The sequence below is a fragment of the Lytechinus variegatus genome, chromosome 19 (genome assembly GCF_018143015.1).
Source record: "Lytechinus variegatus isolate NC3 chromosome 19, Lvar_3.0, whole genome shotgun sequence".
Taxonomy (NCBI): Eukaryota; Metazoa; Echinodermata; class Echinoidea; order Temnopleuroida; family Toxopneustidae; genus Lytechinus; species Lytechinus variegatus.
Window position 1 is genome coordinate 18,326,837 of NC_054758.1, and position 12,640 is coordinate 18,339,476.

The 12,640-nt window shown below is 35.7% G+C and overlaps 1 protein-coding gene across 1 annotated transcript in view; it reads right to left on the minus strand.

Annotated features, from left to right (window-relative positions):
* The window catches only part of LOC121405916 (purine nucleoside phosphorylase-like), a 39,472-nt gene extending 30,738 nt beyond the window's left edge, over positions 1–8,734 (minus strand). Inside the window, exon 1 of the mRNA XM_041596911.1 lies at positions 8,560–8,734. Within this exon, the coding sequence (XP_041452845.1) occupies positions 8,560–8,579 (20 nt within the window). The 5' untranslated portion in view covers positions 8,580–8,734. The remainder of the gene's footprint in view (positions 1–8,559) is intronic.
* Between the last annotated feature and the right edge of the window lie 3,906 nt (positions 8,735–12,640).

Sequence of the window (12,640 nt, forward strand, 5' to 3'; positions counted from 1 at the left end):
TTTTCCTGTTAAATTGGTATAGCTAAACAAATAAAAAGTCATTTTTATGATCCATTGGTAGCAAAAATCTATATGAGCGTCCAGTAAGTACGTTTAGACTTCAAAATAGATATGCTGATTCAGAGAAAGAATTGGTATTGGCTCGTTCATCTATTCTATTGAACACTATTGATGTAAATTACAGAGAATTTAAGTTCAAAGTATTGAACGATATATTAAACTTGAACTATAAGTTGTACAAAATGAAAGTGATTACTTCACCTTAATGTTCTTTCTGTAATGCAAAAAAATGAAACGATCGAATATTTATTTTGGAATTGTCCATACACAGTTACTTAATAATAGTTTAGTAATAATATATCTGTAAAGCGCTTAGACACGTCGTTCCGATGGATTAAGCGCTATATAAAAGCGGATTATTATTATTATTATTATTTTGGTATCAGCTAGGAAAAGAACTCACTATGTTTGATTTTTCATTATTAACGGAAATAGTGTAATACTCGGTATGTTATAAAAAAAATGTCTTCTTTTCAATCATGTTCTAGTTATTGCAAAGAAATCAATTTATCTTAGTAGGTGTAAATCATGTACACCAACAATTTCTGATTGAGTTGATTTGTTAACTAGATCGTAAAAAATGGAAAGATTTATAGCTATTCGAAATAACAAAAGGAGTGACTACGAACGCAGGTGGCGAGACATGATACAGTGGTCACGGTGGTTATCCACTTATGTTATGTAACTATTATGTAATTTCTTTTAATGTATAGTTTGTATTTGTTCAACTGTATTGAACCGAATGCACCTTGAAGTGACCAATAAAACAGCATTTAAAGGACAAGTCCACCCAACAAAAACATGATTTGAATAAAAAGAGAAAAATTCAACAAGCATAACACTGAAAATTTCATCAAAATCGGATGGAAAATAAGAAAGTTGTGGTATTTTAAAGTTTCGCTTCATTTCACAAAACAGTTATATGCACATCTCGGTCGGTATGCAAATGAGGAACCGATGACATCTCTTACTCACTATTTCTTTTGTATTTTATTAAATGAAATATTTTTATTTTCTCGTCATTGTCATATGAAATGAAGTTTCATTCCTCACTGAACACGTGGAATTCCATTATTTTAACATTTTGTGCTTCAGGCAAGGAGGTCCTAATCGTCAAATTTGTAAAAATTGAAATATTGTATAATTCAAACAATAAAAAACAAAAGAAATAGTGAGTGAGTAACATCATCGACTCACTCATTTGGATGTTACTGGTTCGTTCATATAACTATTTTGTTGAAAATAAGCGAAACTTTGAAATGTCATAACTTTCTTATTTTACATTCGATTTTGTTGAAATATTCAGCATTGTGCTTGCCTGATTTTTCTCTATTGATACAAATCAACATTTTTCTGAGGTGGACTTGACCTTTGAATAATAAAAAACACCGACGAACGACGTCCGTGACATTTTAAAATAATGTTTAACAATTAAAATATCGCTGTACTTGTTTAGGGGATAAATTCAGGAAATAATTGCCGAGAGAATTGTTTTGTTTCCAATACTAGTTAAGAGTAGGGTTTCACACGCCAATACCTGTTAAGGGGTGCATTTTCAGAATATGGAAAATACTTGTTTAGGGTGCTTTTCGAGGCCCCAAGGAAGTGCCCCCCCCCTGAAACCCCATGGTCACGTTTTTTTTTTAAATAATATTTTATTTTCTTCCTCTTTCAAATCAATAAGTTTACAATCACAATTCATATAAATAAAGATTCTTTGCATGTATACAATAAATAAGCAAAACAAATAAATATATATATATGTCAATGCGATTAGAAGATATTTTTAAAATGGTTGCAAATGAAATTAAACTGCCAAATTTCTCTTCTATGACAATGGGAAACCATAGGGGAAAAACCCATTTTAATCGACAAAAAAACATACTTTGTAAAAGATTACTTTTTTCCCTGAATAAAAAATTAACATATTAATTGTACAAGAATAAAAAAAAGGATAAAAGATTATTTTAAAGGTTAATTGGAGGAAGGTTATAATCCTAAAACGTCCGTACACACTCACCCTACCCCCATACCCCCTCCCCTCATCCCTCTCCCTAGACACCCACACAAGCTCACTTCAACTCAACACCACCCACAGCTCCCCCTCCCCCTTTCCCCCGTCACAAAACTCACGCATCCATCTACACACGTACATCCACACACGATGCATCCTGCTCTGGTACAACTATCTGTATTTGAACAAAAAAAAAACACAGAAACAAAATGAAGCAACCAATATATCCATAGTATTAAGAAAGGTGTTATTGTTCCCATTTCCTTAAGTGCACCCCAGCTTCCCCTTTTCAAACGCTATTGACATTCCGTATCTCTATACTCTTTAACCAAATGTGTCACCTTTGTGCGGTTGGCAATATTCTTTGTTTTCTTGAACTAAACTTGATATGCTTAATTAAATATATGATACAGTTTATTAAAGTTACTCTTGAAATATTTCCACATATCCCCATGAAAATTGTTTTACAACTGTCACTGCCAAGTTCATTCAGTTGAAATATTTTAATCATCTCTTCCCATAATCACTTCATAACTTCAGGACAATAAAAGAATAAATGTTGGCAAGACTTAAAGGTATTGTTTAACTTTGTGAGCAGTCGATTTAAAAAATTCTCAAACCAAGATGAAACATGTGTACAAGTGCATGTATAAGAACTAATAAACCCTGAAAACAACCATTATTGAGAATGAAAAGCTAAAACTACAAGGCAAACCCTGATTTTGTAAATAGGCCAGTTATAGACGCCTAAATAGTACACATAAGGGTACGGGATGAAATTAAGCTGGTGTTCCGGTCACTTTATATTTCAATTTTGAAGCACTAAATAGTCATTTTCGAACGCAATTTTTTGTGGGCTTCATTTTTGTAACATATCACAGACACAGGTGACAAGTGTGACCTTCTAGCTTAGATTTTATAAAAGTCAAACCACTGTTAACCAATCACTTTAACTTCTTCTTTACAAAATAAACACAAATTATCTGTCTCAAATCAAATTTAAAAAGTTTCCTTTTCGTATACACAGCCCTTGTAATTGTTTGTATGGAAATTCTCTGTGTTTATTGCATAAAATTGCACATTTCAGTCTCATGAATACTTCTTTCAGTTCCCCCATTCCCAAATCATATTCAGAATGCCCATCTGTAACATGATATACATAATCAATTTGAAAATTTTCAATGAAGTGGTCATATATTCGTCTAGATTTATATCACATAGTTTCTGAAAATGCCCACATATCATTAATTGAATTTCAAAGTTAACTGTATCCATTTCCATAAAATCACCTTGCATCCATCTTCTGTTATTAATGAAAATATATTTTGAGCAAGTTTTCAGATGAAAATTTCAGATTATACCATTTGTATGAAACTGGTCTTAATTGACCTCCAACTATTTTATCCGAGACCTTAACTATACCTTTTTGAAATAATTTAATATAAAAAAGGTACCTTATTCGCATACATTCGCAATTCCGAAGCTTCGTAATTCCGAAGGTTCGTCAATCCGAAAACGAAATAAGGTTCGTAATTCGGAAGGTTCGTAATTCCGATGGTTCGGTTATTCAGAAGGTTCGTATTTCCGAAGGTTCGTCAATCCGAAAACAAAATGAGGTTCGTAATTCCGAAGGTTCGTCAATCCGAAAACGAAATAAGCTTCGTTAATCCGAAAACGAAATAAGGTTCGTTAATCCGAAACGAAATAAGGTTCGTAATTCGAAGGTTCGTTAATCCGAAAACGAAATAAGGTTCGTTAATCCGAAAATTAAATAAGGTTCGTATTTCCGAAAATGGAAATTATTCATTTTGGTAACAAAAACGGTGTTGTCATTACAAGATTACACGATATTATGCAATGATAGTAATAACGATCGATGATACATGCGTGTGTTGTGGCCAAAAGCATGTATTTCATTATAAATATGCGTCCAGATCAAGCATAGGCTAATTTTGATTTTGAGCAATCTGAGCAATTGCTGCCTAAGCAAATGGTTTAAAGATGCGGGGATCAAGTGTGTTGGTCGCGTGCGAGTAACCTCTAGATAATAGGATTTGTATTGGAGGGGATGTCATTTTTAATAACAGCTTCTGCTGGTAATAAAAATAAAAATAATACTAATAATGATCCTTGTGAGATGTTGAAAGCGCGAATCGCAAGCTCAAACTAGTAGACATTTCATGTAACAAGACGTGAACTTAAACATTCTGAGCATTTTTTGTAATCGTGAGAAAAATGTGTATCTTTCTAAAGAATTAACTCGAGGGCGAGCTGTAATTTGTTTATATACTGAAAGTAATCTTTTAAGGACTGCATTTAGTGACTCACGAACTAAATGATGAGAGCGCGAACCGCAAGCTTAAAATTTGTGATATTCCACCTGAAAACTGGACATTTTATACTTTTTTGTAACCAGGAATAGAATGAGTTCCTCAATAAACAATACTTGATGCGAGCGAGAAACGTGAGCCAAAATTTTCCGATTTTCCAACCTGAAAACTGGACATTCTAAGCATTCTTGTAAAAAAAAAAATGATAGCTGGGAGAACAGTTTTCAGAACTGAAGTGGCTTCCCTGGGTAAATAATATCTATATCATTATTATCATTCTAGGCCTACATGAAATTTCCAAAAGTTTGAGCACGTGATTCGCTCGCAACATCTCACAAGGATGCCCTTTTAACAGTAATTGACCAAAAAGGCGAATTTTACATCTTCAGATTTGATTTCTTTCCCCCCAAACCGCTTGCTCGCTACGCTCGCAGAAATGAAACGTAAATATATAATTTATAAATCAGTGATCACTTAAATTTTTTTGCTCAATTCAATTACTACAAAACACACAACCTCTTTACACAGATGATAATCTCATGGTGAAAATATACGTTTGCACCAAATTGCCCCTATTGGCCCCTTTTTTGGCTTTGCCCCCCCCCCCCCAGGAAAATACGTTCCGCCGCCACCGGTTGAAACACGCATCGACTTCATGGCTAACTGCAAAAAGTTCTTAAAATGTCCCCTTTAGATCAGGTCAGAGCTTATATATTTAAAATTTCTGTTTGCGCTTCTTGCACGCAGTTCTTATATAAATTTAGTTACATAGGCATCTCGTTTTGAAGATCACAGACATATTGCCCATCATATTAAAAAAGATATATATATGTAGCTCGCGCTCGCATTATTTAAAAAGGGTTTATCATGTTATTACATATTCACTTTATTTTATAAGTATAAAGCTAATTATTGACTGTTAGGACTACCCTTTCAAAGAAACAAACAAAAATCAACTTTAAGCTGCCGATCGAGGAAATTATGGCTGAAAAAAATTTGCCCCCCCCCCCCTATTTGACGAAAGTTGGATCCGCCGGGAGGGAGGCAGGGGGCACTCGCTCCCCAAAATGAAATAAAAAACAGGGAAATCAATATTTTCCAAAATGGGAAAGTTCACTCTAAAAATGAAGTGCTAAATCAGCTCTTAAAGAGCGTGTATAATGTCTGCACTTCGGAGTGCTGATTTTTCTCGTTTAAATTTGAACTAGACAAATCAGCACTCCGAAGTGCAGTCACTATACACGCTCTTTAAGACCTGAATTAGCACTTCATTTTTTAGAGTGTTCCTTTTCAAAAATAAATATGCCGTTATTTCGTGTTTTTCGAAATAAAATACTCTTTTTAAAGTATACAAGTTAAGTTAAGTTTTCAGGCTGGAATATTGCAAATTTTCAGCTTGCGCTTCGCACTCTCATACGATTGGTGAAATATGCATCCTAAAGAGGTCACTAAATGCTTTCTTTAACAGGTTCCTTTTCTGGTCAGTATGTTTAAGCTCGCGTTTTGCGCTCGTGTTAATTTTTTAGTTAGATGCACATCTGTTTAATGACAGCAGAAATCTGCTCGGATTTTTAAAAGCTTATTTTCATTTTTTATTGAAATACCCTAAAGTTGTAGCTTGTGATTCACGCTCGCAACACCTCACAATAATGCCATTTTAAGAATAATTGACCCCAAAAAACGTTTTACAACTTCACATTTGAATTTGTTTTACCAAGCCGCTAGCTCATTATACTCCCGAAAAATAAAGCCTAAATATACGTTTTGCCATCATAAGAAATCACTTCAAAAAAGGTTTTTCTCTACTTAATGACTATCAAACACACAATGACTTCAAGCAGATGATAATCTTAAGGTGAAAATATCACCATAGTGTCCATTTTGACGTATGAGTTTCATTTTTTGGCTTTACACCCCAAACGAAAATTCGTTCGGCCGCCCTTGCCTTCCCATCCTCATAACAATTGAACGGCAAAAGTGTACCCCGCCCTCCCCTTGCCTCTGCTTTCCCTGTTTTCATTTTTCGGATTAACGAACCTTATTTTGTTTTCGGATTAACGAACCTTATTTCGTTTACGGATTAACGAACCTTTGGAAAAACGAACCTTATTTCGTTTTCGGATTAACGAACCTTCGGAAAAACGAACCTTATTTCGTTTTTGGATTAACGGACCTTCGGAACAACGAACCTTATTTCGTTTTCGGATTAACCAACCTTCGGAACAACGAACCTTATTTCGTTTTCGGATTATCGAACCTTCGGAAAAACGAACCTTATTTCGTTTTTGGATTAACGGACCTTCGGAACAACGAACCTTATTTCGTTTTCGGATTAACCAACCTTCGGAACAACGAACCTTATTTCGTTTTCGGATTATCGAACCTTCGGAATAACGAACCGTCGGAATAACGCCACAAATGTTCGGATTAACGAACCCTTTTTCGTTTCGAACATCGAGGTATAGGCAATTTACGTGTTTCGGAATTACGAACCTTCGGAATAAAGAACCTTCGGAATTACGAAGTGTGACCATATTATTAAGGCATATACGCTTGTTATTAAAAATAATGGTATTACTTTTCCCTCCAAAATGTCTACATTATCCAATTCGTGCCATGCCTTCAGCATATCTATGTAAAATAATGGTATACCTTTCAAATTCATTTTAGTCATATCCTAATCACACAGAAATGTGACTCGACCATCTAAAGAGCTAAAAAAATATTCGAAGGTTGCTTTCCAACCCGAACGTTTCCCTCCGTGTAGCAAACGTTTAATCCACATTATTCGTTGGGTCTTAACAAATACCTCAAAATTTGGAGCTCTTAGTCCTCTAACAGAATAGTCTTGATATAGAACCTTGCGTTTTATTCTATCTCTTCCTCCCGAAATAAAATTAAAACATTTTTTTTTCAATTTCCTGAAAAACTTCTTTTGGGACTGTAATCAAGGAGGAAACGTAGTTTAATTTTGAAAATGCATAAATTTTCAAAAGTTTTATTTTACTACACATCGTAAGATCTCTTTGCTTCCACCAACCAATAAGTCTTTTAATTTTACCTAAGATTTCCTTATAGTTCAAGTCATCTTTAACTTTACAATCCCGTGCGAAATATACCCCAAAGATTTAAATATGTTGTAACCAATGTCCAAGAAGTGGTAAACCAGGTCTATCTGTTTCTTCTCCCAACCATAAAAAGTGTGTTTTATCCATTTTAATCTTCAATCCACTTAAATTTTCAAAATCTGAGAATATTTTCTTTACTCTGTGAATCGTATCATATCTTGATGTCTTCTGCATACAGAACTTGTTTTATTTCCCGTTTCCAAAATCCTGTCCCTTTAATATTAACATCTCTCCTAATATAATGAGCTAATAAGTCAAATACTATGATAAATAAATATGGAGAGAGTGGATCCCCCTGCCTAATTAACTTCAAAATATCCCGTAGAATGCCCCCCCCCGTTCAACACGCAACTAACATTATTATAAAGAGTTTTGACCCAAGAACACAAATTTTTCCCAAACCCGATACGTTCTAAAGTTTTGAATAAAAGTTTATGAGAGATACAATCGAATGCCTTTTCAAAAGCCACTGTAATTAAAAACACTAAGGGATGATACAAAGACTGAAAAAACATATCATCAATTAACCGAACTGCTTCCCCAATATTACGATCTTTGACATAACCCACTTGATCACAATGAATCCTCAAGCGATATTCTAAATCTTTAATTTTTTTTTGTAATTTTCCCATGTAATTTTTTTTGAGTTTTGCTCTTTCACGTGAATATGCCATTATATATTCTCTTAATATCATTTTAATCAATTCCCAAAATTTAATCTTGCTTGTTATTTGGTCCCGCCATATTCTTTCTATTTCAGAAATCTTCATCTTTACCCCGTCTACAAAATCTTTATCAGAGCATAAACTACTGTTAAACTTCCAGTACGATCTCCCATATGCAAAACTTTCGACTAAATGTATGAAATCCGACCTGAACTCTAGCATGGTCAGTAGAGGGGTTTTAATAGAGGGTATGCCCTCAGTGGAACGCCCCTCTCCCGCGGATTACATTACAAATAGGCCTACCACTAAAATATCATGAATAAAACCCAGAAAACCTTATACATGTTATATGAATAACTAACCTTTCGTTTTGCTCAGTCATGGTTAATTGCTGCCAGCGAAGTTTACTCGTTAGTTCTGCTTAATGACGACGACGACGATGTTTAGTGCACAACTGGACGAGGTGTGGCACGATCTTTCGCTGAAACGTAACATATACAGATGCGACGCGCCAAATGGGGAGAAGAAAGGGCCACTGAACTTATCTCGGAAATTTAAGTGCTTTAATGCTTCAATGCAATGCTTCAAAGCATAGTTATGCAATACTTCATGAAGTATAGCATGCATATGCCCTGAAGCTGAACATGCATTACTTCAATACAATGGAAGTAGAATCTTCCAAGAACGACAGCCCCCTTCTCTTCAGCAAGCTGCAGCACAGATCCTCCAGCATTATCAGGACAGAAACAGACTCTCGTATTAGGACAAGTCCACCCCAACAAAAAATAATTATTTCAGTAAAAATAGAAAAATCCAACAAGCATAACACCGACAATTTCATCAAAATCGGATGCAAAATAAGAAACTTATGACATTTTAAAGTTTCGCTTAATTTCACAAAACAGTTATATACACATCCTGGTCGGTATGCAAATGAGGAGACTAATGACGTCATCTACTCACTAGTTATTTTGTATTTTATTACATGAAATATTCTAATTTTCTCCTCTTTGTCTAGTGAAACAGTGATTAATTCCTTCTTATATGTTTGTAATTAGCATTGTTTAATACTATATGGTTCAGTTGAGTTGGTCCCTTTGTTGGTCCTGTAAAAATGAAATATTTTATAATTCGAACAATAAAAAAACTAATGAAATAGTGAGTAATGGACATCATCGACTCACTCATTTGCATGTCATTGAGTTGTGCATATCACCGTTTTGTGAAAAATAAGTGAAATTTTGAAATGCCATAACTTTCTTATTTTACATCCGATTTTGATGAAATTTTCAGTGTTATGCTAGCTTGATTTTTCTCTATTTGTTCAAATCAACATTTGATTGGGTGGACTCGACCTTTAAAGAAGCACACAGGCCACCAACACCTTGCAGGTTGGGAGCAATATTTCCGTGCTCTTTCGGTCCAACCCTCCTCCCATCCAGGTGGGCGAGGAAGTAACTCAGGCAGAAAGTTCACTCGAAAGAACTCAACTGCATGTCACATCTTCGCAGCGGAACAATAAGGCTGTTTGTGGGCAAACGCTTACAAATCTAAGTTGAAGTCCCTCTTTTTATTACAAAAGAAGGCAGTTAGAATACGTTCTTTGAAATCATATTATGCCCATAGTAGACCACTGCTCAAATCACTCCAAAATCTTGATATTCCTCAGTTGAATAGATATTGCATCTATATTTCATTGTTCATATATAAAATTGTTTTTTGCCTTGTTTACTCAATCGTATGCTTTCATTAAATAACTCAGTATATAACTATAATACAACAAATAAAAATAAAGATCTTTTATGGGCAGTCGAAAAATCCTATTTGCTACTCTCAATTAGTCGCAAAGCACCAACAGTTTGGAAAGACCTGCCAAGTAATATAACATCTATAATGAATTACAATTCATTTAAAAAAAGTATCAAGGGGCATTTTAATTAATCAATCTTCAAGTTGTGTAGATTTATTTTCCACCTTTTACTTTTTTGTGTAGGGTTTGTTTGGTTTTGTTTTTGTTTGTTATCTGGTATCTTACTATGTCAATTATAATTTCGTCTAATTCAGTCATTCTCAATTATTTTTGTTGAAGCTCCACATTTCTTGTTGAGAATCTGTATTGAGCCACTAGTACTAAGCGAAATACTGCTGAGGGGCCCCTGGTGGGCTCGAGGGGGCGGAGCCCCTCGAAGGGTTGGAATATGAGGCTTTTAAATGGCCAAGAGGTCAGAAGTGACTGTTAGGACTACCCTTTCAAAGGAAAAAAAATCAACTTTGAGAGGCCGATCGGGGTGCGCCCGCCCGCTCATACAATAGTCAAACGCAGAGCCATGCTATGCTTCAATGATGAAGAATGCATGCATATGCTTCAATGATTGGAAGCATAGCATGCAGTGCCTCGATGATCATGACTTATTTACTATTCCGAGAGATGAGATTATATGTTTTCATTTGATATATAAGTTATTAAATTTTGTGAAAGTTATTACATATTTGTGGCAATCCTAGTGTGTCGGCTATATCCTAAATTCCATTTTTCCCATTGAGCGGTTTGACTGTTTTTGCACATAAATATTCATATGCATATTACAACAAAGTGTATTAATGGAGAACGAAACGAGGCTCATTATTGTGCTTAAATTGATAGTACTAAGCGAAATATTGCTGAGGGGCCCCTCGTGGGCTCGAGGGGGCGGAGCCCCTCGAAGGGTTGGAATATGAGGCTTTTTAAATGGCCAAGAGGTCAGAAGTGACTGTTAGGACTACCCTTTCAAAGGAAAAAAAAATCAACTTTGAGAGGCCGATCTGGAATACAATGGTCAAACGCAGAGCTATGCTATGCTTCAATGATGGAGAATGCATGCATATGCTTCAATGATTGGAACTTTGGAAGCACAGCATGCAGTGCCTCGATTTGCTATTTTCAATTAGTCGCAAAGCACCAACAGTTCGGAAAGAGCCGCCAAGTAATATAACATCTATAATGAATTACAATGCATTTAAAAAGGTATCAAGGAGCCTTTAGATAATCTTCAAGTTGTGTAGATTTTTTCTAACTTTTACTTTCTTGTGTAGGGTTTGTTTGGTTTTGTTTTTGTTTGTTATCTGGTATCTTACTATGTCAATTATATTTCGTCTAATTCAGTCATTCTCAATTATTTTTGTTGAATCTCCACATTTCTTGTTGAGAATCTGTACTGAGCCACTACTATAACGAGCGAAATACTGCTGAGGGGCCCCTGGTGGGCTCGAGGGGGCGGAGCCCCTCGAAGGGTTGGAATATGAGGCTTTTAAATGGCCAAGAGGTCAGAAGTGACTGTTAGGACTACCCTTTCAAAGGAAAAAAATCAACTTTGAGAGGCCGATCGGGGTGCGCCCGTGCCATACAATAGTCAAACGCAGAGCCATGCTATGCTTCAATGATGAAGAATGCATGCATATGCTTCAATGATTGGAAGCATAGCATGCAGTGCCTCGATGATCATGACTTATTTACTATTCCGAGAGATGAGATTATATGTTTTCATTTGATATATAAGTTATTAAATTTTGTGAAAGTTATTACATATTTGTGGCAATCCTAGTGTATCGGCTATATCCTAAATTCCCTTTTTCCCATTGAGCGGATTGACTGTTATAATTTTTGCACAGCATATTACAACAAAGTGTATTAATGGAGAACGAAACGAGGCTCATTACTGTGCTTAAATTGACACAATGTAGCACCACCTTCACAGTGTTTCACAGTGTTTTCACAGTGAGGAACACAATGTAACACCACCTTCACAGTGTTCCACAGTGTGGAACACAATGTGACATCACCTTCACAGTGTTCCACAGTGTCTTCACAGTGAGGAACACAATATAACACCACCTTCACAGTGTTCCACAGTGTCTTCACAGTGAGGAACACAATATAACACCACCTTCACAGTGTTCCACAGTGTCTTCACAGTGAAGAACACAATATAACACCACCTTCACAGTGTTCCATAGTGTCTTCACAGTGAGGAACACAATATAACACCACCTTCACAGTGTTCCACAGTGTCTTCACAGTGAGGAACACAATATAACACCACCTTCACAGTGTTCCATAGTGTCTTCACAGTGAGGAACACAATATAACACCACCTTCACAGTGTTCCACAGTGTCTTCACAGTGAGGAACACAATATAACACCACCTTCACAGTGTTCCACAATGTCTTCACAGTGAAGAACACAATATAACACCTCCTTCACAGTGTTCCACAGTGTCTTCACAGTGAGGAACACAATGTAACACCACCTTCACAGTGTTCCATAGTGTCTTTACAGTGAGGAACACAATGTAACACCACCTTCACAGTGTTCCACAATGTCTTCACAGTGAAGAACACAATATAACACCACCTTCACAGTGTTCCACAGTGTCTTCACAGTGAGGAACACAATATAACACCAC